General features: G+C 37.7%; 1 protein-coding gene across 5 annotated transcripts in view; it reads left to right on the top strand.

Annotated features, from left to right (window-relative positions):
* NABP1 (nucleic acid binding protein 1) overlaps positions 1–10,932 on the top strand; it is a 14,070-nt gene extending 3,138 nt beyond the window's left edge. For 2 of the 5 annotated variants that reach the window (XR_004273252.1, XR_004273251.1), the window contains exons 3-7: positions 1,071–1,142; positions 1,616–1,719; positions 2,852–2,927; positions 3,328–3,394; positions 4,715–10,932. Coding sequence is in view for 2 of the 5 variants with exons in the window: in XM_032292590.1 (XP_032148481.1) it covers positions 1,071–1,142; positions 2,852–2,927; positions 3,328–3,394; positions 4,715–4,881 (382 nt within the window). In the remaining 3 variants the exon portion in view is untranslated. Of the gene's footprint in view, positions 1–1,070; positions 1,143–1,615; positions 2,928–3,327; positions 3,395–4,714 lie in introns of those variants that run through there. The other 3 variants (XM_032292592.1, XM_032292590.1, XR_004273250.1) reach the window with 2 other exon arrangements.
* Positions 10,933–25,002: the final 14,070 nt, after the last annotated feature.

Genomic DNA, 25,002 nt, shown 5'->3' with positions numbered 1-25,002 from the left:
AAAAAAAAAAAAAAAAAAAAAAAAAAAAAAAAAAAAAAAAAAAGTAGCTTTGAAGAAAAACATACCTAACATCTAAGTAATGCTTAGTTCAAATATCAACATGCTTATCAGAGTACCTTACAAACTTACCTCAGTGTTCTCATTCCTTAAAGTGAATGTTAAATATTTTAATTGTAACCATTCAAATTTTTCTCAAAATATGCATTAATTTTTATTTTAGTAAGGTGAAATGTTAATGCACTGTCTCCTAAGCCACTGTTTGTATAACTTAAGGGTGGTGAATGTTGTCTTTAATAAATAACCCTTATTAAAATAAAGAGAACTGTATAATAAGTTAGTCATGAAGTTACCATAGTAGTTATACAAAGAACCATTATAACCAAACCTTTATTGATTTTATAATATTAACTTACCTTTTTTTAAAACATATCTGGGATTATTTTATTTAATGATGCTGTCTGCTTTCAATGTTGTCGGAGTAAACAGTTGCCAGCTTGTTTACTACAAAGCCAATGTTGTATTAAAAATTGCATGTTTGGAAAGGCAGATGGGTAAAAGATTTGTGACCTTAGTTTTTTTATTTAGCACTTTAAAATTCTACTAGATCGTTGGTAGCTTAGGAATCCTGTGTCTTTTATGAAGGCAGAAGGAAAACTGTTACATCAGTATTTGACTAGCTGTTAAATGCCTGTAAAAACATTAGGGTATTTACATATCCTGTGGCTGAAAAATAGTTTCTGTTTAAATTTCTGCAATTAAAAGCTTTTCTTTTGTTAATTGACTAAAATTAACTAAATCATTGGACATAATAATGCTTGCTTTGCAAAGAGACTTATTTTTTAGGGTTTGTTATAATTTAGATAATTATGTCAAATTTCAACAGAAGTTTTGTATTCTTTTGTAAATAGCAAGTTATCAAAGTTAGATTTATTGTATTTAATTTACTATGGTGAACAGACGGCTTGGTCTTCACTTGCACCGTAATACAAAAAATATATAGTGTGAAGATTTACTTGATTTAAATAGAAGAAAATAAACATATTTCTAAAGAACGTTTATTTTCTCTCTAGGTATGCATCCATGTGGAAAGGATGTCTGACACTTTATACTGGAAGAGGTGGTGAACTTCAAAAAATTGGGGAGTAAGTATTAAAATGCATTTGTATAATCGCATACATTATAAATAATATCTACGGAATAATTGGTAGGTATAAACTGTAAACCTCTTCCTTGGCTTTTTTGACTAGTAAACTGAATGTTTTTGGTAGCTTAATTGAAAAAATAACTGTGTGTGTACAAGTTTAACACTTGTTAGTGGTGTTTCCTATGGTTGAAAGTGTCCATTTTTCCTGGCAAAGAGCAGTTGAGGAAGCCGCAGTTGAGGCCAGCCCTAGTGGGAGCATTTCTGAAGGCTTTAGAAATGTGCATTTTTACGTGCCACAAGTGCCATTTGGAGTAGATTCTCTCTTCTAGTGATTCACCAAATACAAAGCTTTGATTCACCAAGTTTCAGGCCATAAGTTTAAATTTTCTTTTTCTGTGGTTATGGGTGAATATGTACTCATGTTAAAAGGACTTGCAGCGATGAAAACTGAAGTCCTCTATTTATCCACAGTCTAGGTGCGGTGCAGGCAGCCGCAATGCGAGATTCCATACACTACTACCCTGGTAATGATCTCCACCCTGACCTGGAGGAGCCATCCTCTCTAGGGGTGTAAGGTAATTCAGCCTCCATGTTAGCCTAGACATTGGGTTGTATTCATAAAGTACGGTATAGGCGATGAGCCAAATCATCAGTCCATTCTGTTTGGTTAATGCTCAGCCATCTACTTAATGCCTGTCAAATTGGAAGATATTTAAAGAGAGAAGCCACAAATGGCACCAAATAAAAAAAGGAAAAGTTTTTTTTTGCACTGAGGGAATAAAATACTTATTTGGAGAAACTGTGGTTAATAATAAAGGAAAATAAATGATCATGCTGGGTTTTAAAGATCAGAAACGTTTAACACTTTGCCTTTGTTAGAGGGAAAGTTAGGATTCACTCTGAGTAGTGTTAATGGGGTTATGTGTTTTGAAAGGTCTGTTACTGAAAGGTTCAGGATTCTGTCCTGACCTTCATGTATTTGTACAGAGGTGTTGATAACAGAGGTTAGTTGTATGAAGAACTATTAGAGATAACTCATTTCTTGATGACTGCTCTTTGTCAGGGTCAGTCTAGGATTTACCCAAACTGGTTCTGATTTGTCTTCTTTGGTAGGGTGAGGAGCTAATAAAATGCTTCTGTGTAATGTTACTGCACATTATATGGCCAACTTACAAGAAGCGCTTGGATAAACTGGTGACTGTGTAACCTGTTGTTTTTATTTATTGCCTAGAAACCACTCTTAACCCTAAATGATTATCTTTGCAGATCCACAGTGATTGATCAAAAGAGGGACTGAATGGGAGTGGGTGATGGATCGATGCAAATCCATTACCACTGCTGGAGAAACCATCCTGGAACCCTAAACATGGTTCACTCTCATGTTATTTTTCCTTTGATCAACTTTTGTGGAAAAATGGGACAGAGATGTGTTTGTGTCCTTGAGTTTTGATATGATTTATTTTTTTCAGCACTAAATAATTTAAATACAAAATAGAATGTTATATATCTTGTAGACAGTCAAATATTTGATGTTTTTATGGGACATAATTGTTTAGGAAGTTTTTGTTGTAAGTGAAGAGTTAGTTTGTTGCTCTTAATTTGTTTGACACGTAAGTTCTTCAGTCCTAAAAGCTGGAGATGTTTTATGAAGAAGGGTTGGTTACTTTATTTCAGAAGTTATTTAATTTGTTCTTTATTTTCTTTCAGATTTTGTATGGTTTATTCAGAAGTGCCAAATTTCAGTGAACCCAACCCAGATTATCGAGGACATCAGAACAAAGGGGTAATTGTGTATACTTTTATGATTAAGCTAATTTTTGACTGTGTTCTAATTCTATGACTAGGCTAGTCCTGTTAATAGTATAATGAAGAGAACTTTTAAAATAATAATTTTTATTGGATGTTTTGTGAGTACATATATCTGAGCTGTCATCTACTAGATACATATATGCCATTTAGCACTTTGGGGAGTGGTGAGTTATTATCAGGAAATAGGATGTAACAGAGCTTTGAAAGGTTTGGAAAACATTTAACATTTTAACCTTGAAGGACCTAGGAAAAACCTTGTAAAAATTTGTTAATTAAAAAAATCCAAAACTTTAAAAAAGAAAGGATATAATAATGTTGTAATAATGTAATTGTGTTTTTATTCTCACTTGGTTAAATTAAAAACTTTTTTTTAGGCACAGAGTGAACAGAAGAATAATTCCATGAATAGTAATATGGGTACAGGTACATTTGGACCAGTGGGTAAGATTTTGTTTGTGTGTTTCATTTGTGATCAGGTGTAAGAATTAAGAGAGTTATAAAGATTCAGATGAAAACTGTCTTTAGGCATAAATTCGTGATAAAGGTGAACAGGGAATCCCTGAATGGCAGATTTTCTAGAAGGCCGATAGACTCTTAAGCCAGTTTATTGAGAATTCTTTCGTAAGTTTTGGTGATGTCTGTGAAGAGATACCATGTTATTTTTTCTAAAATTGATTTCTACAAAATTTCTGTAATCTAGTGAGTACTTATAGTAAATGCAGAATTGTTGGTTATTGTGGTGCACTGAAAGCCCTTATCTTTAGAATAATAGTTCACCTTAATTTTTCACGTACTAGGAACTGCTGCTTTAAAAGATGAATCAAGCCCTTTAAAGCCTAGTGACCCTCAAATGTCATTTAACATGACCCCTAGATGTCATGTTTATGGTCCTTGTAGCCCTGTTAAAGATCTTTTGAAGTCTTTTTTCTTAAATATCTGAGGAGGAGTCTTTTGTGATTGGAGTTCATTAGGATGGCTCATGTTTTGGTTTTTGTTTTGTTTTTGAGACAGGGTCTCACTCTGTCACCTAGACTGGAGTGCAGTGGTCTGATCTCAGCTCAGTGCAACCTCCACCTCCCCAGGCTCAAGCAATTCTCCTGCCTCTGCTTCCTCAGTAGCTGGGATTACAGATGCACGCCATTCCCGCCCTGATAATTTTTGTGTTTTTGATAGGGATGGGATTTCACCATATGAGCCAGGCTGGTCTGGAACTCCTGACCCCAAATGATCCACCCGCCTCGGCCTCCCAAAGTGCTGGGATTATACGCGTGAGCGATTGCCCCTGGCCAGCTAATGTTTTATTTTACTTGAAGGCTACACGTCTTGTCACAGCTGATCACAGTGTGGGAAATGCTGTCTTTCCCTTTAAAAAGTTAGAATAACATTGTCTGTTTTTAAATATTAATCATATTTGAGCCAAATTCCAGTACTCAAAACACTATTTTGTGTTTTTCTTTTATAGTGTAGGCAATGCATTTTTAAACTCTGTTTCTAATTTTGATGCCCAAGTTGGCTTTTTTCTCTCTATTAATACAGCATCAAATTAACTAATATATCTATAGCAATACATTTGGAAAAACTTAGAGCCCACATTGAGTGTTTTGTTTTGTTTTGTTTTGTTTCAGTATAAAAATAAAAGTGTGCTTCCCCTAGTATTTTTAAGCATTAATAACATGTGTTGGAACTTAAGATAGTTGTACTTCTATAGATGATTGTGGACTACTTCTGCAAATAGTGATGGGTTTTTGTATTCTTTTTTAGGAAATGGTGTTCACACTGGCCCTGAATCAAGGGGACACCAGTTTTCACATGCTGGCAGAAGCAATGGCTGGGGACTTAGAAATCCACAACTACCAGGAACAGCTAATCAAACAGTGATGACCACAATAAGTAATGGCAGGGACCCTCGGAGAGCCTTTAAAAGATGACCTAGGCCCAATACTCACATGTAGTTTTTATACTACATGCCCTACTTGAACACTTATTGCACTTTTATTTATTGTTAACTGTGAAAAGTATGTCCTTTATTGGATTTCCTTTTGTATCCTTGGTTTATTAAGAAGAATGGTTTGTTTTTATAGCAAAACTGTTAAGCTGCTCAAGTCTCCTATTGAAGAATGGGAACACTGAAAAGTAGGGGCATTTATTTTTAGAGCAAAAAGACTGTTGGAGAGCCTCTAAAAAACCTGCACCCATTTCATGGGTGAGTTACTTAAGACATCAGCTTTATAGCCTCTATGAGTCTTATCTTCTGTATAAGTTTTGTAATATTTAACACAAGGCTTAATGGGAGCTGTTCTTTTGTCTTGTATTCAGATATTGCCAACTAAAGCAATAACCATCAAAAAACACAAGAACTTGTCAATGCTAGCTGTAAGTTTTGAGTGTTTGTGGCTCTCGGAATGATTGACTTAATTGAGCGACTGCCATTAAGATTTTCCAAGGACTGACTCGTCCTAAATTTTTGTTGTACTACCAAAAAACAGATTCCTTATCAGAATTTGGAATAGAATGTGATCTATATTGCAACAAGTAATTTTAAAAGAAAGCTACGTTTATTTTAGAGTAGTCTTCCTAATATGTATTATCAATATCAACTTTGTGGATTACATTGGAAGAAGATTGAAACTGGGGCCTTGGATATTTTTTGAAACCACCATGTTAAATATTGAAGTATAATTTGAGGGAGTTATAAAGTTACAAACATTGATCTGATTATTTTCAAAAATAATTGTGAACATACTGGAGGTGAGTCAAATTGAATTCATACAGTAACATGCAGTCTTAAGTCCCAGTACTCAGCCTGGAGTAAAAATCCTGGGTACTAACTTTGAGAGGCATTAGTGTGTATGTTGTCAAAGTTTCTGAACACAGTTCACATAGCCTTATTAGTAGAAGTTTAAGAAATGGCTCTATCAAACAATTACAGCTTTATTCAGAAATGTAAAGGTGGAATTTATGTACATGTCATAAGTGGTACCCACGTCCCTTTTTACTGTAGGGTGAAGAACTTAGGATTTAACTCTTTTTTAATATTATCTCTTGAATAAAACTTGTGTTAATGTTAACAAACCTACTTAATTTTTGCTCTTTCAATGACTTCCAGTGGAGAGCCAGTACATCTTAACTACTGTTGTAGTGATGGCATCAACCTCATGGTTACTCAGCCCTGCATTTGTTGCTTTGTTTTTTTCCCACTTCAGATCACAAAATAATTAAGTAGATTTCGTTTTCTGAAAACTCCATAGCACTTGAATATAAAAAGTTGTGCCAGATTGTTTGTTCTAATTTAGTGTATTTTTAACAAATATTTCAGTACACACTATGTATTAGGCACTGTGGAAAGTGTTAAGGGATAGACAAAATACCAAATAATCTTCACAAGTTTATTTGTGGTCTATAGTACTTTTGTAACTGGGGTTACAAAAATTATAGAATCTTTTTTCCTTTATTCATGTGCATATTAACGATTATAGTTAATTTGGCTTTGTGATTAATGTTTTCTTAAGATTTTCACATTACAGAATACCTCAAAAGAGGTAATCTAAGGATTGGGATAGAGAGTATATTTCATAAGATGGTAGATGTTTAGAATTAAAAAACACTACAAATTAGTGTATGATTGTTTTATCTAAGATAGGAGCAACACTTTATCACTTTGTGGGAGAATATGGCATTACAGGTGATTTTAAAAGAAGAGATTTTGGAGTTTTAGAAAATTAAAATACTGTCAGGTATGCAATTCTGGGCTTCCAATCCTGGCCTCCTTGTCTCCTCACCTGTGATGTTGGGTGAGTTATTACACTTGAAACCTCTAATCCTTAGGTTCCACAACTATGAAAACAACAGTATCCTTTCTAGACTTGTTTAAGATTTCCATGTAAGTAATTATAATGACTTCTGACACGTAATAAGCAGTCAAATATTTGTCATCTTATACCCTAAGAGCAGGAAAAAATGCAGAATTCAGTATGAAAGTATTGTTACCTTTTAACACAGTGGTCCCCAATCTTTTTGACACCAGAGATGTTTCCTGGAAGACAGTTTTTCCATGGGATGGGGGGATGGTTTTGGGATGAAACACTTCCACCTCAGGTCATCAGGCATTGGTTAGATTCTTGTAAGGAGCATGCAGCCTAGATCCCTTGCATATGCAGTTCACAATGGGGTTCGTGCTCCTTTGAGAATCTAATGCCACTACTAATCTGACCAGAGGCAGAGCTCAGGCAGTAAGGCTTCCTCGCCTGTCACTCACCTGCTGGGTGGTCCTGTTCCTAACAGGCCGGAGTTGATACTGACCTAGGGGTTGGGGACCTCTGCTTTAACATATTGTTAAATAGAGAAAGACCTAAGCTTTTACTTTTGTGTTTGACACTTGCTTCAATAATGTAACTTTATTCTGTGTTTTTGTCATTTATTAACAAATTTCTTTTTTCTTAAGGGGAGTCTCCAAAATCAAAGCAAAGTGAGTTACAATCCATAATGAATATTTGCCTTACCAGCCTACTGGAACACACTCCTCAAGAAGCTAAGAGGAAGAAGTTTTCTACCTGCAGCTATCAACTTCGAAATAAGTTTAAACAACACCTACTGAAAACAAAAACCAATTAGTATAAAAAATATCCCCCACCAGAACCGGGTCCCCCATATCATTTCTACAAAAGGGTTCTGGGATGGATCAAAGTCTTATCAGATCCATTTGCTCCTTCTTGTTTGGGCAGGTTCTAGGAGAAGTAGCTGTAATACAGAAACTGAACGATGACATCCATAAAGCCAGATAACGATATTTAGCAGGGATGGCTACAATATGCTTTCCATGGGCACTTAAACACTCAGTTTTTCCTAGTGTATCAATGCTTTATACTTTGTCCCTATAGTCTTTGTACTTTTAACTTTGATGACCATTTAACTTGAGGATAATCTGAATATGTGCAGTATTTGCCATTTGTATTTTTATCATTTAACATTTTAAATGAGTGCTTAATTTGTTGGGTTGAGTAATACCAAGGGAGTGATGCTAAAAACAAATAGGAAGTTAGTAAAAGAATTAAAGTTACAATTTATGATATGAGAACTTCTAAAGCATAGGAAAGTAGGCAAATGGCCCTAAAATGTTTTCTCAGAAGGTACAAGCTTTACATCAGTCTGAAGACATACAGATCTAACATTTCAATTTAGTTGCTGAAATGACTGACATTTTCTGGTGTCGTTGACATACTGCCTATTTGCTCCAAGCCATTTTAGGCTCAGAATGACTGTTAAGTTCTTCTAATGTATATAAAGCATTCTAGAATCAGCAAACTGAACATGATAAGAGGCAGTACCAACATGGAATTCCCCCAAACAAGTCCCCTCTAACCTTACTGAGCTTACTTGCACTATTACTAATATGTATATATATATGATCTTCTGTTGCTTCTCTATTTTATCCCTTACCTGATGAAAGTCTGAACATTTCTAGTGGAGAAAGATCATAGTTCTCTAGTATGGGCAGTAAGAGGGGTACAGGTTGGGTTAGGGGTACAGTGATAGGCTGCCTCCACTGGGGTTGAAAACTTGTGTGCCTAGGTTTCAGCCAGTGATTACACTGTGTAATTAACCAGTCCCATATTTCACAAAGGAGTTGTAATGATTAACAGTTCAGATATGCTTCTGAGGAAATCTAATTGTGACCTTTGGAAAATAGCACTGTTACGAATAGTGTGGTTTACGCCCTGAGGGAGAAGCTAGAAAAACATTTTACTTTTCAGGTATATTTAAATTATATCCAAATGTCTCAGTTTGCTTTACTGGGAACTTCCTGAGTTTGGAGTTCAAATATTGTAACCAAGTTACTCCAAGTTTCTGAACTAAACATCTATAAATGTTTCTCAAAGTATAGATCACAGAGTAAGAAAAGGGGAAATCAAGTCTGGTTTATGACCAGCTTTTTTCCATGTTAACATTAGACCTAGAGATCTTACTAAGATTTTACTGTGAGATAACCAGTATGATGTGAAGACGAACATTTTAAGAAGCTTGACTAGTGGATATTTCGTTTAAGCCTTTTGGAAGGTCTTGATCCACAACTCACAGTTTTATTGCGGCTCCCCAGGCCTTGAGAACATGTCAACCCAAGGCTTGGATGATCATTGTTGACCTGTAAAAGAGCGCAGGTCTCTTGAGAGTTTATTGACACACCCCCACAATGTGTCTCAACCTCTGTTGAAAGGCTAGTGACATTTTTAAAAACCTGTTATTTCCAATCAGAAATTTAAGTATGTTTTATGTCTTTCATTCCATCAAAATTTATGCTTCTCAGCATAGGGTAGTCTAGTTTCTTGGTGTGTATATTAAATACATTGAATAAAATTCTTAATGATTTAGGAATAATGTACATGAGACTTCCCAGGAACTTGTCAAAATTTCGTATGGCACCTCTGCACCAATAACATTAGTGTACGTTTGGGAGACCTGCACTTGAAACCCTGAAGTTGCTTGCCTCCTGCCCTTGCACTCTCCCTCTGTACTGAAATTATGTATTTTTTCTCAGTTTTTTACCTTTTTGAGGCTGATACATGTTGAAGTTTTGGGTTGTAAAACAAATTGTACTTGGGGAGAATTGTTGGGTAAAGCATATAGCCCCAAGCAGAGTAAGAGGTTCAGTATGGCCTGTGGATGTGGGCATTGCAAATTTTGAATTAGGTTCAAATAAAATTACTTAAATTATACATCAATGCTAAGATCAGATATTAATAGGGAGGCCACATGACTTTGAGTCTATCAAGATAAAATGCTTTTTTTGCCCTAAGTTTTTGAAAATTAGAGTTTATTGTTGCTCATCTCAGCAAATTCATGTTTTCGGCCTCCTCTGCCTTCCTCCTGTCCCTCAGTTCCCTACTTTATTATATGGAAAAGGCTGGCCAAATTGAAAAGTAGCTCAGTTGGAGAGCTGAAAAATACTTTTGAAAATACTTACAGAAACCACCCTTCATCTTCCACATAAAGATCTCAGTCCTGTTCAGTACCGAGAGGCAACTACAATGAATATTTTCTACAAGTAACATGGAAAGCATGATATGAGTGCCATGATTTTCTAATTTTCACTAAATGTTTGTAGCCCTGGTAGGAAACAAACTTCTGACCTAAGTTGCCGGGCTACTTGAATAAAAACAAGGTAGTCAGTACAACTAGTGCCATCTACTGGGTCATTACTGCATGGTTTCTGTCTGTTCAGAAATCCGGCTTAGTTTAACACGTGGGGGAAACAGTACTATTCCATTGAAAGTAATTTTTGCCTGATAGTGTAAGCATGATACGGAAAATCATTAAGGGGCAGTTGGGCCATTTGTTTAGTTCTAGTTTATGAACACTCAACACTGACATTAAATTTCAGTTAAGTAGATTAAACCCTGAACTGCCCCTAAAGCTATCAGAAATACGGGAAAGTTTGCCAAGTTTTGTATTCTCATTACATTTGTCAATATTGTTGGTGAGAAGTGTAAACTGTTAAAAATGCCTTTTGGTGAGTGGTGGTTTGGTAAAGACAAATGAAGTAGAACACGACACTGCCCTTACAAATTTTATTCCCTTACCCAATGGTATTATGTAAAATCCTGGCCAAATGACTCTGCTGCTGTTGTGGTTATATTGAGCTTCGCAGAACATAACCTATTTTAAATGCCAGAATGTGCTTCAATGAAAAAGAACATGGTTTTGGGCTGAGGAGATCTTGGGTTGAGTCCTGATTTGATTATTTACTGGCCCCAGGACCGTGAACCTCGTTATAAAATGATAGTGGGGCTATGTACTCGTATTGCTAGGAGGACCGTGTGACCTAATGTATGCAAAATATCTGCCCCATATCTAAGGCTCAACAAATGTTAAGCCCTCTCTCCATCAGCATAGGAAATAAGAAAATACTGTTCATTTCTCCATGTCATTATTAGAAAACAATCTTCTATAATTTAAAATCTGAAATATTAAGCAATATATATGAATTATTACAATTATGTTCTTTTTTAAACAGTCAAACCAAGTTTTTCCTGTCTTCTCTGGGCACAGAAAAGCACTTATGCTGACAATTTACCATGAAAGCATGTAGGGTTGGGTCTTCGTTACAAAGATCTGCCCACTAGCTGAGTACACTGTGGTGTTTTTCCATTCACCTCTGCCCAGCAGGGACAAGATGATGAAAGTGCGGAGAACTTGTGGGTCCAGGTTGGTGTCAGAAAGGAGGTCAGTGGCTTGCTTAGAGCCAGGCAGAGAGCATACTGGAAGGAACTCTCTGTTCCCAGTGACAGCCCTCAGGATGGCTATGCGCCCAGAGGTGTGGAGTAATTTGTTGGCTTCTGATAACTATAGTATTGGATAACTTCCCAACATTTTATTAAAAATTTTAAACATATAGCCATGTTGGAAGAATTTTAGTGTACACATCTATATACTCACCACCTGGATTTTGCCACTGTCACATATCTGTGCATCCTATTAATACATTTTTAATTATTATTTTTGAGACAGAGTCTCTCTTTCTCACCTAGGCTGGACTGCAGTGGTGTGATCTCGGCTCACTGCAACCTCTGCCTTCCAGGTTGAGGTGATTCTCCCACCTCAGGGTCCTGAGTAGCTGGGACTTCAGGGGAGAACCACCACTCCCAGTTAATTATTGTATTTTCGGTAGAGAAGGGGTTCATCATGTTGCCGCAGGTTGGTCTTGAACTCCTGGGCTCAGGTGATCCTCCGGCCTCAGCCTCCCGAAATGCTAGCATTACAGGCACGAGTCACCGTGCCCAGCTAGCCGTTGATGCATTTTTAATACATTTTTAGATAACTACAGACATCGGTACAGTTTTCCCTAAATACTGCAACATGCCTATTCCTTAGACTTCAGTATTTTTCAGTTTTTTTTTGGTAAAATTCACAAAGAAATGTACAAATCTTACGTGTGCATTAGTAAGTTTTAACAAATGCCTAACTAGGCTTATATAACAACCTCTATCAAGATACAGAACATTGCTGTCACTCTAGAAGCCTCTCATGTGCCTTCCCCAGTCAATCTCTCTTTCCATGGCCCCAGCTTCCACCACTCTTCTGATACTTTAAAAACATTCTTATCTGAAAAGAAAATTTCATGTGTGCCAAAGTCATCTCTGGATTTCTCCAAGTTTTATAACTCTCAACTATGCCACAGTACAGCCAAACTTAGCTCCCTCAAGTATCCTAAATGTAGTTCCAAGACCTTGGTACTTTATTCTTTTCCTGTTTCAACTTAGCTCCAGCTCTTTTTTTCCATCGAGATTTACACCTGTCATCTTTGACATCTGGGGCAGAAACTGCTGAAATGAAGGAGGCCGTGCCTTCCAAGGACTGGCTAAAAAGAGTTGGCACACGACTCCCCTGCCCTGAAGAGCTCTAAGCAAGAGAAGAAGCCTGTGGCAGGGCGGGATATGAAGTCCTCAGAGATAGAGTGCCAGGAGTAGAGGGGGTATCCTGGAACTTCAGTGTTTACAGGTTGATGCTCAGTTCTTCAGCACATACTGATTCTTAAGCTCTGATTTTCTTAAGACATGAACTGAGCTGAAGTGCCTTCTCAGGATCTTGTCCTCCTAGGTTAGCATTCAGAATTGGCATAGCCAGAGAGTGTAAGTTACTTGTCAAGCAAAGACCCTCCCTCCTCCCACTCCAACCCCCACCCCGAGTCTACAAAGAAGCATTCCTGAGTGAAACTAAAAAAATATAGTCGTGTTCTTTCCCAGTCTATGTGCAAGTGCGCATATGTACACAAACACGACACATTATCACTGCCAACAGAGCTGTTTCTGTATTGAATGCCACATTTCTGAGTCATATGCATATCAGGTCTTTGCTTTTCTTTCTCATCAGTTGTTTAAGGATCTTCTTCCACTTCTTTAATGGGCTTCCTATTCTTTGTTGAGCACTAACTGTATGCCAAGTATTATGCTAGTGAATTACCTACAAATGACGCTGAGAGGGAGGTTTTGTTATCCCCATGAGAACTGAGTAGCTTGCATGAGATCACACAATTAGGTGGCAACCAAGTCTAACATACGGAAGCCCATACTGTTATGACTGAGCAATAGTGAACTTTGAGGCTGCTGCTGACATTGGACTGTGCTTCATAGAGGAGCTAGAATTGGAGTTAGTTTTGAAAGAGGTGTATGCAGAGGGGAAGATGGAGAACAAAAATATGGAATTTGACTACATTTTTACCTGAGATTAGTCATACTTTCAATGTCACCTTATTACAGACCCAATTAATCAAATTTAAGTGTACAGTAGTAGTGGTATCAGATGAACAGGGAAAATATGGACTCTTGGATATTGGGATAACTGGATACTCTCCCTAACCCCCACACAAACAGGAAAAAACCATGGGCGAATTCTATTAAGAATGAAGAAAATTTTCTTAAAGTCCAGAAGCATTAAAGGAAAGATTGATCACTTTGACTACATTTACGTGTTAAAAAATAAAATGGCAATTAAGAAAAATATGTGTAATATCACAAAGGGCTAATATTTCTAACATAAAAAGAACTTTTAAAAATAGAGAAGACAAAACACACTATGGAAAAATGGACAAAACATACGGACAGCTCACAGAAAAAAAGTTCAAATGGCCCTTAAGTTTATAAAAAGACGCTCAACTTCACTTATAATGAAAGATATAAATTAAAATACCACTCATACCATTATTCACTTTTAGATTGGAAAAAGTATGAAAGTTTGAAAACATACTCTCTTGGCTGGATGCAGTGGCTCATGCCTATAATCTCAGCACTTTGGAAGGCCAAGGTGGGTGGATCACCTGAGGTCAGGGGTTTGATACCAGCCTGGCTAACATGGTAAAACCCTGTCTCCATTAAAAATACAAAAAGTTACCGGGTTTGGTGGTGCACACCTGTAATCCCAGCTACTTGGGAGGCTGAGGCAGGAGAGAATTGCTTGAACCTGGAGGCAGAGGTTACAGTGAGCCGAGATTGTACCACTGCACTCCAACCTGGGTGACGAGAGAGAAACTCCATCTCAAAAAAAGAAAAAGCAAAGAAAAAAAAAATACTCTCTTGGTAACACTATTGGAACAGAAACATTCACTTATGGAGGAAATGCAAAACTGTATAATCTCTTTATGGGGGAATTTGGCAATTTTACATTTGAATTTGCCCTGTTACCTGCTGTATTAGTCCTTTTGTATTGCTATCAAGAAACATCCGAGGCTGGGTAATTTATAAAGAAAAGAGGTATATTTTATTCATGGTTCTTCAAGCTGTACAAGCATGGCTGTTAGCATCTGCTCAGCTTCTGATGAGGCCCAGGAAGCTTTTGGTCATGGTGGAAGAGAAGAGGAGCCAGTATACTACATGACGAGATGGAGTAAGAGAAATACCAGGCTCTTTTAAGCAACCAGCTCTCACATAAACTCACTGCTACTGAGAAAGTGCCAAACCATTCATGAGGGATCCACTATCATGACCCGAACACCTCACCTAAGGCTGAATCTCCAACAGTGGGGATCATATTTCAACATGAGATTTGGAGGAGACAAATATCAAATATCCAAACCACATCACCCACGTTTAGTAATGTCTCTCCACGGTAGATGATTTGCAAATGGTTGGTAGTGTACCCCTCCCCTGGAAGAAGGGTGACATGTTTGCACGTTTTTGGTTAGTCCTCTTTTCTACTGACAGTGGGTTTGTCCATGTGGCCTGCTGATCAAAATGACAGTACTGAACTTGATGCCCATAGAAGCTTGAAAAGTGCTTGGGTGTTGAGCTTGCTCTCTCTTGATGTGCTTGGAGCCCTGAGACTGCCAAGAGACCATATAAATGAGTACTAGCTAGCCTGCTGGAGGATGAGAGGTCACTTGAGAAACTTTGGCTCACAGCCTGCTAACACCAGACACATGGATGAGTCCGTCTTAGACTATCCAGCTCCAGCTGAGCTGCCAGCTGACTTCAGTCACATGAATGAGAACAACAGAAGGACAGCACTGAGCTCTGCCAAAATTGCTGACCTACAGAATCTTGAGCTAATGAATGATTGTTGCTTTATGCCATTAAGTTCTGAGGTAGTGTGCTATACATAGCAAAAGCTAACTGATACAAAACCAAAGATACAATGGCACAAATATGAAAAGACGTGTTCACTGAAGCATTGTCTATAATAGCTAAAGACTGGAAACAACTCAGATGTCCACTAACTCAGGAATGGTTGAACATACTACAGTGCATGCACCCCGTGGAATACTAAGCAGCTCCAACAGGGGTAGGATATTTTTATACTTCCATAAAATCATCTTTCGGATATATTGTTAAGTGAAAAAAACAAAACAAAACAAGGTGCAGAACAGTTAATATTCTACCTCTTATTTAATAAAGGGAGAATATAAATATGTATTTTACTTTTATTTCAGAAATGAAATAATAAGAAACCACTAATAATGATTTCTTAGAGGAAGGAGAGGGGACACAGATGGAAGTTAGGTTTCTCTAAATTTACTTTGTTTTGTAGCTAGAACTTTAGAACCATGTAAATATTCTACACACATGTGCACACTTATAATCAAGATAAAAAAATACTTATACAGTGATGTGTCATTTAATGACAGGGATGTGTTCTGAGAAATGATGCCATTAGGCAATTTTATCCCTGTGCCCACATCATAGAATATACCTACTACACACCTATGCTATATAATGTAGCCTATCACTCCTAAGCTACAAACCTGTGTAGCATGTTACTGTACTGTACTGTACCGAATACTGTAGGCAATTGTAACACAATGGTAAACATTTGTGTATCTATACATAAAAGGTACAGTAAAAACACACTATACACGTCAAAAAATGGTACATTTGCATAAGGCACTTACCAGGAATGGAGCTCAGAGGTTGGAAGTTGCTCTGGATGAGTCAGTGAGTGAGTGGTGAGTGAATGTGGAGGCCTAGGACATTCTGCTACACAATTGCAGAATTTATAAGCATTTAGGCTACATTAAATTTATTTTAAAAATCATTTTCTTCAATAATGAATTAGCTCACTGTAACTTTTTTACTTTGCACACTTTTTAAATTTTTTTTTGAGTTTTTAACTCTTGTAATAGCACTTAGCTTAAAACGCACATTGTACAGGTGTACAAAAATATTTTCTTTACATTCTTATTCTATTAGCTTTTTAAAATTTTTTCAAATTTATTTATTTATTCTTTTCTTTTAAAGCTTAAAAAAAAACACCTAAGACACACACATATTAGCCTACACATACACAGGGTCAGGATCACTAATATCAGTGTCTTCCATTTCCACATCTTGTCCCACTGGAAGGTCTCGAGGGGCAATAACATACATGGAGCTGTCATCTCCTATGATAGCAATGCCTTCTGGAATGCTTCCTGAAGGACTTGCCTGAGGCTCTTTTTGAGGAGGTGTCATTCTTCTCAGAAATAGGTCCATGATGGTTTACTCAGTTTGTTTCTTTCTTAATCATAGATTTACATGGGTAATGCATTGTGCTATACCATTAAGACAGCTATGATGTCACTGCAGTTACGACGTTACTAGGTGATAGGAATTTTCCTGCTCCATTACAGTCTTATGGAACCACCAGGGCATACATGATTCATTGTGGTCCATTGTTGACTGAAGCAATGCTATGAGGTGCATAACTATATATCCAAAGCAAAAGCAAAATGAAATAAATGAAACTGTGTTGGTGTCCTAAAGCACAAAGGAGAATTACTTCAAGTATTTTTAAAACACAGTCATTTGTCGATGCATTTTTAGTGGACATGCCTTAAGGAATGAAAATGAATTGAAAAATAAAAATGAATTTAAAATACAATTAATTTATTAATACTATTAATATTAAATAGTATTTTTTAATATTGTTATTCTGAATCTATTATATATATTTTGCAGGATAAATAACATGCAATTTTGTTAATATTTGGAATCAAGAAACTATATATATACAAGATCAAAGATGCTAAGTAAAGTAATACATTACATTTATAATTACAAATTTGAATTGCAAATATCATTATAAAATCATAATGTATTTCCTTTACAGAAGCACATTTTCTAGCCTTGTTTTTTGAAAATCAGTAATGAGCACCCTTAGAACCCGGATTATAGTCTCTTTTGCAATTTTCTGCTAAAAGGAATAAGAACTCCTTGGAGAAATGGCAGGAAATGTCTGAGTTGAGCTGAAACCAACTTGTTGAACCTGAAAGAAAGGAAACTCTTAAAAAATACTGCATTTCCAAGGACTTAGGAGCCAATTTGAAGGGATTATTTCTTGCCAAAGATGGGAAATTGTATATACCAAAATAACAATTGTGATAAATTGAAATTCATATTAAAATTTGTGAGTTTAAAATTATATTTCACCAGGTGTGATGCCTCATACTTGTAATCTTAACACTTTGTGAGGCTGATTGGGAAGCTTGCTTGATTCCAGGAGTTTGAGACCAGCCTTGACAACATGGCAAGACCCCATCTCTACACAAAATTAAAAAAAATTAGCTAGGTGTGGTGGTGTATGCCATCATAGCTCTAGCTACTGCGGAGGCTGAGGTGAGAGGGTCCTGTGAGCCCAGGGGATCAAGGCTTCAGTGAGCCATGTTCCTGCCACTGCACTGCAGCCTGGATAAAAGAGCAAGACCCTGTCTCAAAATATATATATATATATATATATATGTATATGTATATACTCAAAACACACACAGAAAACTCATTATTCTGAAAAACAGAAAAAAAGAATAATAGAATATTTAAATTGTCTTTCTTATAAAAACCATGCCTCAGGGCAATCTAATAGTTTGTATGAAAAAGTTATTTTTTATAAGAAATTCCAGCTAATAAATTAAGAAGAATGACAATGTTATAATATCACCATTTTGCTACTTCTAATGAAATAATGAATCTAAGAAATGATCACCAATGTCTTCTAAATCATTTTGGAAAATTGATGAGTACTTTCTAATAAATGGATCTAGTTGACAATTCAGAACCACCTTGATCAGTCACAAAACACTAGGCAACCAGACATTATGCACCTCCTGATATGAAGCAATAAGAAGAACTAACACTAGTATTCTTTCAAGAATTGAGACTGTCTGGGCATGGCCTCATGCCTGTAATCCCAGCACTTTTGGAGGCCGAAGTGGGCAGATCACCTGAGGTTGGGAGTTCGAGACCAGCCTGACCAACGTGGAGAAACCCCATTCTCTACTAAAAAATATAAAATTAACCAGGCGTGGGGGTGCATGCCTGTAATCCCAGCTACTGGTGAGGCTGAGGCAGGAGAGTCACTTGAACCTGGAGGCAGAGGTTGTGGTGAGCTGAAATTGCATTCCAACCTGGAAAAAAAGAGTAAAACCCCAACAAAAAAAAAAAAAAAAAAAAAAAAAAGAAAAAAATAAAGAATTGAGCCTGACTGTATTCAGCCCTCTATATCTATCAGTTCATAAAAATTAGAGTACAGAGAGCAAGTTAAATAATCCCATGGGAAACAATGTTTGAAACCCGACAAGACTAACAGCCATGTTTCTTCAAGGTTATTTGTTGCAAGGAAATTAATGGGGTGATGATTGTGGAAAGTCCATTCAAGGGAAACATAAATTAAATGCAATGTGTGGACCTTATCTGAATTTTGTTGTGAAAAACTCCACTGGATAAAAGTATTCAATGGATATTTGGGAAAATCTGTACTGTGATTAGATATTGATGATAGTAAGAAATGGGTCACTTTCTTCCCAGTGTGACATGGCTTGTTGGCTATGTTGAAGAGTCCTAATATTTTGGAGATACCTCTTATGATCTGTTCCAGTTTCCAGTTTAACATTTAAGGAGCCTGGATGTCACCACTCTACCCTAACAACAAGTAAAAAGCTGAACGAACTGAAAAGTCAACAACTCTTCTTAGATCTTACTGTAAGAACAGTGAGGTCATAGAGCAAACCATTGCCCTGTATCTTTGTAGAGACAAGCAAATGCAAAGAATCACAACTTACCAGAGCAAAAACCAGGAGCAGAAACCTCCATGGAAACCAGTGCAGGGTAGGAAAACTTGAACTGTAATGGATTATTTGCTGGAAGCTCAGAGGGCCAAGTCTGAGAGATTAAAAACTCCAGGAAAATCCAGTCAGTGAGGGGCTCCCACACATTCATGAGTTTTATCTCCTGGAGCTTTACCAGGTTTTCATAATAGATATCAAAGAAAAATCCTCTTCTGCTTCTGGCAGAGGGAAGGGAAAAGTAGCCATTTTGAAATAAACCAGAGAAGAATTCTGTTCTTCCTAATACGTTCTGCCCTCAGAAGAAACTAACCACAGCCTAACTTACTGAGGATTTCTCAGAGACTAACTATCTTGGGGAGAGAAATTCCCAAACCCAGCCCTCTCTAGCCATCCTATCCTACCTAGGCAGGGCAGGGGGAACCGAGAAGCTCTTGTGAAGTTCACACTGCAGGGGGCAAAAGCTCACTAACAGGCCAAAACCTAATTATAGGACTAGTGAATGCTTCCTCTACCCCATCACCTTGCCTTTCCACTGTATTACTGAAGGTCTCTATTACTGCAGCAGCTTCTTTTACTCAGTCAATCATGTCTGGCTATCACTAAAAAATGACAAGGTGGCTGTGTCCCTGTAACCCCAGCACTTTGGGAGGCAGAGGGGGGCGGATCATGAGGTCAAGAGATGGAGACCATCCTGGCCAACATGGTGAAACCCCATCTTTACTAAAAATACAAAAATTAGCTGGGCCTGATGGTGTGTGCCTGTAGTCTCAGGCTACTTGGGAAACTGAGGCAGGAGAATCACTTGAACCCGGGAGGTGGAGGTTGCAGTGAGCTAAGATCATGCCACTGTACTCCAGCTTGGGCAGCAGAGCGAGACTCCGTCTCAGAAAAAAAAAAAAAAATGACAAGGCATACTAAAAGGCAAAAAGCACAGTTTGATATAATAGTGAATATTAGAACCAGACTCAGACATGACAAGGATATGAGATTTACCAAACCAGGAATTTAAAACAACTATGATTAGTATGCTAAGGACTCTAATGGTTAAAGTAGACAGCATGAAATAACCAGATGAGCAATGTGTAAGAAAGAAATGGAAATTCTAAGAAAAAAACAAAAAGAAATACCAGAGACCCAAAACATTGTAACAAAAATGCAAAATGAGAGTGGAGCGAATTATTTAAAGCATTGAGAGAAAAACCCACCAATCTAGAATTTCATACTCTGCAAAATTATCCTTCAAAAATAAATGAGAAATGCTTTCATAAACAAAAATTTAGAGAATTTGTTTCCACTAAACCTGTCTTACAAGAAATGTCAAAACCAGTTCTTTAGAGAGAAGGAAAAGGATATAGGTCAGAAACTTAAATCTACATAAAGAAAGGAAAAGCACCAAAGGTGAAAAAATGAAGGTAAAATACTGTTCTGGCTGGGTGCCTATAATCCCAGCACCTTGAGAGGTGGAGTCAGGCAGATCACCTGAGGTTGGGAGTTTGAGACCCGCCTGACCTACATGGAGAAACCCTGTCTCTACTAAAAATACAAAATTAGCTGGGTGTGGTGACTCATGCCTGGAATCCCAGCTACTCAGGAGGCTGAGGCAGGAGAATTGCCTAAACCCGGGAGGCGGAGGCTGCGGTGAGCCGATAATGAGACATTGCACTGCAGCCTGGACAACAAGAGCAAACTCTGTCTCAAAAAACAAACAAACAAACACTTTTATTGTTCTTATTCTTAATTGATTTAAAAGATACATTTTTTCAAAATAACAATAGCAAAAATGCATTTGATTATGTATTATATATACATACACTTATATACAGGCATACCTTATTTAATTTCACTTCACAGTTACTGTGCTCCTCGCAGATTGAAGGCTTGTGGCAATCCTGCATTGAACAAGAGTCTAGGCACCATTTTTCTAACAGCATGGGCTCACTTTGTGTCTCTGTGCCACATTTTGGTAAATTCTTTCAATATTTCAAACTTATTGTATTATCATTATTTATTATTATTGTATCTATTACATTAAAAGTAATGGCAAAAACCACAATGACTTTTACCCCAACCAAATATTATATATTATTATATCTATTATGATGACCTGTCATCAATGATCTTTGATGTTGCCATTGTAATTATTTTGGGGCACCATAAACTATGCCCATAAAAGAAGGCAAACGATAAATACTGTGTGTGTTTTGACTGCTCCACCAACATGCCATTAACTCTCTTCGGGCCTCCCTAATCTCTGAGACACAATACTGAAACTAGGACAATTACAAACCCTACAATTGTCTGTAAATGTTCGAGTGAAAGGAGGAATGGCATTCTTTCATTTTAAATCAGAAGCTAGAAATGCTTAGGCTTAATGAGGAATACATGTCAAAAAACAAAGATGGCCAAAGCTAGGCCTCTTGCACCAACGTGTTAGCCAAGCTGTGAAAGCAAAGGAAAAGTTCTTGAAATTAAAAGTGCTATTCCAGGGAATACATGAATGATTAAAAAAAAGTGAAGCAGCCTATTGCTGATATACAGAAAATTTTAGTGGTCTGTATAGAAGATCAATCCAGCTATAACATTCCCTTAAGCCAAAACCTAATCCGGAATAAGTCCTAACGCTCTTCAATTCTGTGTAGGCTGCTAGAGGTGAGGAAGCTGCAGAAGAGTCAGAAGCTAGCAGAGGTCAGTTTATAACATTTAAGGAAATAAACCAGGTCCATAACATTAAAGTGCAAGGTACAACAGCGAGTGCTCATGTAGAAGCTGCGGCAAGTTCTCCGCAACATCTGGCTAAGATAATTAATTGATGAAGGTGGTGCTATAGTTTGGATGTTTGTCACCCTAAACCTTATGTTGAAATTTGTTCCCCAGTGTTGGAGATGGGGTCTAATAGGAGGTGTTTGAGTCATGGGGGCAGATTCCTTAAGATAGACTTGGTGCAATGCTTGTGGAAATAAGTAAGTTCTTGTTCTGTTGGTTTCTGCGAGCATCTGGCACCTTCCCTTTCTCCTGCTTTCTCTCTTGACATATGATCTCCACACACTAGCTCCCCTTTGTTTTCAGCCGTGAGGGGAAGCTTCCTGAGCTCTTCATTAGAAGCAGATGTTGGCAACATACTTCTTGTACAGCCTGCAGAACCATGAGCCAAATAAACCTCTTTTCTTGGTAAATTACCCAGTGTCAGATATTCCTTGATAGCAACACAGAGTAAGACAGGTGGCTACATTAAGCAACAGATTTTCAATGCAGTTGACCCTTGAGCAACATGGTTTGAACCCGTGCAGGTTCACTTTTACATTAATTATTTTCAAATGCAGATTGAAAATACAGTATTCGTGGATGTGAAACCCACATATATAGAAGGCTGTCCTTTCATATATGCAGGTTCCACAGAGCTGACTGTGGGACTTGAGTACGTATGTATTTGGGTATATGTAGACGGCCCTGGAGGCAATACTGAAGGATGATTGGACAAAAGAGTTTTCTACTGACAGAAGATGCCGTCTAGGACCTTCATAGCTAGAGAGAAGAAGCCAATGCTCATTTACTGTTCTAAAAATCTTAGGGCCCTCAAGAATTATGCTAACTCTACTCTGTCTGTGCTCTATAAACGGGAAAATGAAGCCTGGATGACAGCATATCTGCTGATAGCATGATTTACTGAATATTTTTTTTTTTTTTTGAGACGGAGTTTCACTCATGTTACCCAGGCTGGAGTGCAATAGCGCGATCTCGGCTCACCGCAACCTCCGCCTCCTGGGTTCAGGCAATTCTCCTGCCTCAGCCTCCCGAGTAGCTGGGATTACAGGCATGCACCACCATGCCCAGCTAATTTTTTTGTATTTTTAGTAGAGACGGGGTTTCACCATGTTGACCAGGCTGGTCTCGATCTCTTGACCTCGTGATCCACCCGCCTCGGTCTCCCAAAGTGCTGGGATTACAGGCTTGAGCCACCGCGCCCGGCCTTACTGAATATTTTAAACCTCCTGTTGATAACTTCTACCCAGAAAAAAGAATTCCTTTCAAAATATTGCTTCCTATTGACAATGCACCCTGTCACCCAAGATGAAATGACAGGATGTTAGTTATTTGCCTCAAAATAGTCCTGTAGGTGGGGGTATAGATGAAGTAAGATAAGATGATAATTATTAAGGATTAGGGACTAGTATAAAAGGGTTTATTATATTTTTCTATCTTGTATTTATTTTCATTTTTTTTTTAAAGTTTAAAAATTTGAATGGACACATTATCTGCCCTGAGAAACCTAAACCTTACTGTGATCTAACAATCTAGGAATGCTCAGAATTTGGGAGAAGCCAGGTATTAACCTCACACAATCTTATATCCTGAGTGGGAAGATGGAACTATCACTCCAGGTAATGACAGGAGAGCAAAGGATTTCCCTTCTGTTGGAAAGTTTAGATCTGGGGCTAGGAGGCCAAAGCAGGTATAAGCATGCTTTTAACATTGAAAGGGACTGGCATAATAATTGCCTTAAATAAGTTAACGTGTGCCAAGCACTTAAAACAGTTCCTAGAATTGTCTAAGTGCTACGTAAATATTTGTTGTTATTTCGTGTTAATGATTTTCCTGCCATCCACTAACCTGGAATAAACACTAGTGCTGGGAAGGCCTCCTCCTACCTTTGTGATGTGGGATTATTGAGACTCCATACAAACGAGGAATTCACATCTTGGACTTTTGAAGGAGAGAGAGCTGACTCGTTCCTGAGTTTGCCTTGTTTTCTTCTCCATTTTTTGTGTTTCTAGGGAAGGGAAACAGCTGCAGGACTGGCTTTCTCAATAGATGCAGCAATAAAAGAAGCTGCCAGCAGCGCTGGAGGCAGCAAGGTGGTGGCTGCAAAATGCTGGCAGCAAGGAGGGCAGTAGAATGCACAGCAGGGACCCAGTGAGACAACGGTGCGGATGGAGCCAAGGAGCTAGTGACAATAGGGCACCCACAGGGACACAGGGCAGTGGGAGTGATGGCTTGCCATGTTGGAGGGAGTTATGTGGGGTCACAGACACCAAAGAGTTTACCAACTAGTGGGAAGACGTTGATTCATCATTGATTGGAGGTTTTGGAGGGCGACGTGTCATTCACTGCCCTCTTGGCGGTGGTTGTGCGGCTGCTTGAGTGTGAGCGTGTATGTACCATGAACATGCAGATGTGCATGTGTTTGTATGGACACATGGTTTTGTGGCACCAGTGATAACAGGAGGACTCAAATCCCCTGGTAAAAAGGAACCTAACTTCATATTTAGATTAAATATTTGAGTAAGCGAACATTGCTGAATAATCAACCTGATGAATATTTTTCCCTCTGCAGTGATGTTGCATTTCATACACATTTAATTTATAAGAATTCACTAAGAGTACTTAGTTTAGCAAACAAGCAAGCCAACAAAAACCAATAAAAACAAGACAGAAGTGAGAAAGAAATAAAAAAAAATTCATTTTAATAGTGCGTCCACCATGACACCAACAACTGGGGCTCCCCTGGGTTGTCTTGGATCTGACATGTTTCTTGGCAGCATTTTGCTGCTCTATGGGACTCTAGCCTTTCTTTTTTTTCTTTTTTTTTTTTTTAAAGACGGGGTTTTACCATGTTGGTCAGGCTGGTCTCGAACTCCCGACCTCAGGTGATCCGCCCATCTTGGCCTCCAAAGTGCTTGGATTACAGGCGTGAGCCACCACACCCGGCCGACTCTAGCCTTTCAAAACACACATATCTTTTTATTTTTAAAATAATGTAAAGCGACTGCTTTACCCAGAACTCAATAAAGAATACTCACTTCTCACTCATTTTTCCTAGAAATATAAAATTTTGAAAATTATATTTTTAATGTCTCTGTTATAGTAAGTGGGATCATTTGTAAGGGATTTATTTTATTGTATAGGACTGTATACATAAAACTATGCATCCCAAGTTACTTAAAAGAAACTTAAAAAAATTTAGGCAATGCATGGTTTTATTCTATATGCTGACTAGACCCTATCCCTGCAAAAACATGAGTCCTCTGTA

Source organism: Sapajus apella, unplaced genomic scaffold (assembly GCF_009761245.1).
Source record: "Sapajus apella isolate SASKATOON/1434 unplaced genomic scaffold, GSC_monkey_1.0 scaffold28, whole genome shotgun sequence".
In the NCBI taxonomy this organism is placed as follows: Eukaryota; Metazoa; Chordata; class Mammalia; order Primates; family Cebidae; genus Sapajus; species Sapajus apella.
This window is presented reverse-complemented; position numbering and strand designations above follow the sequence as displayed.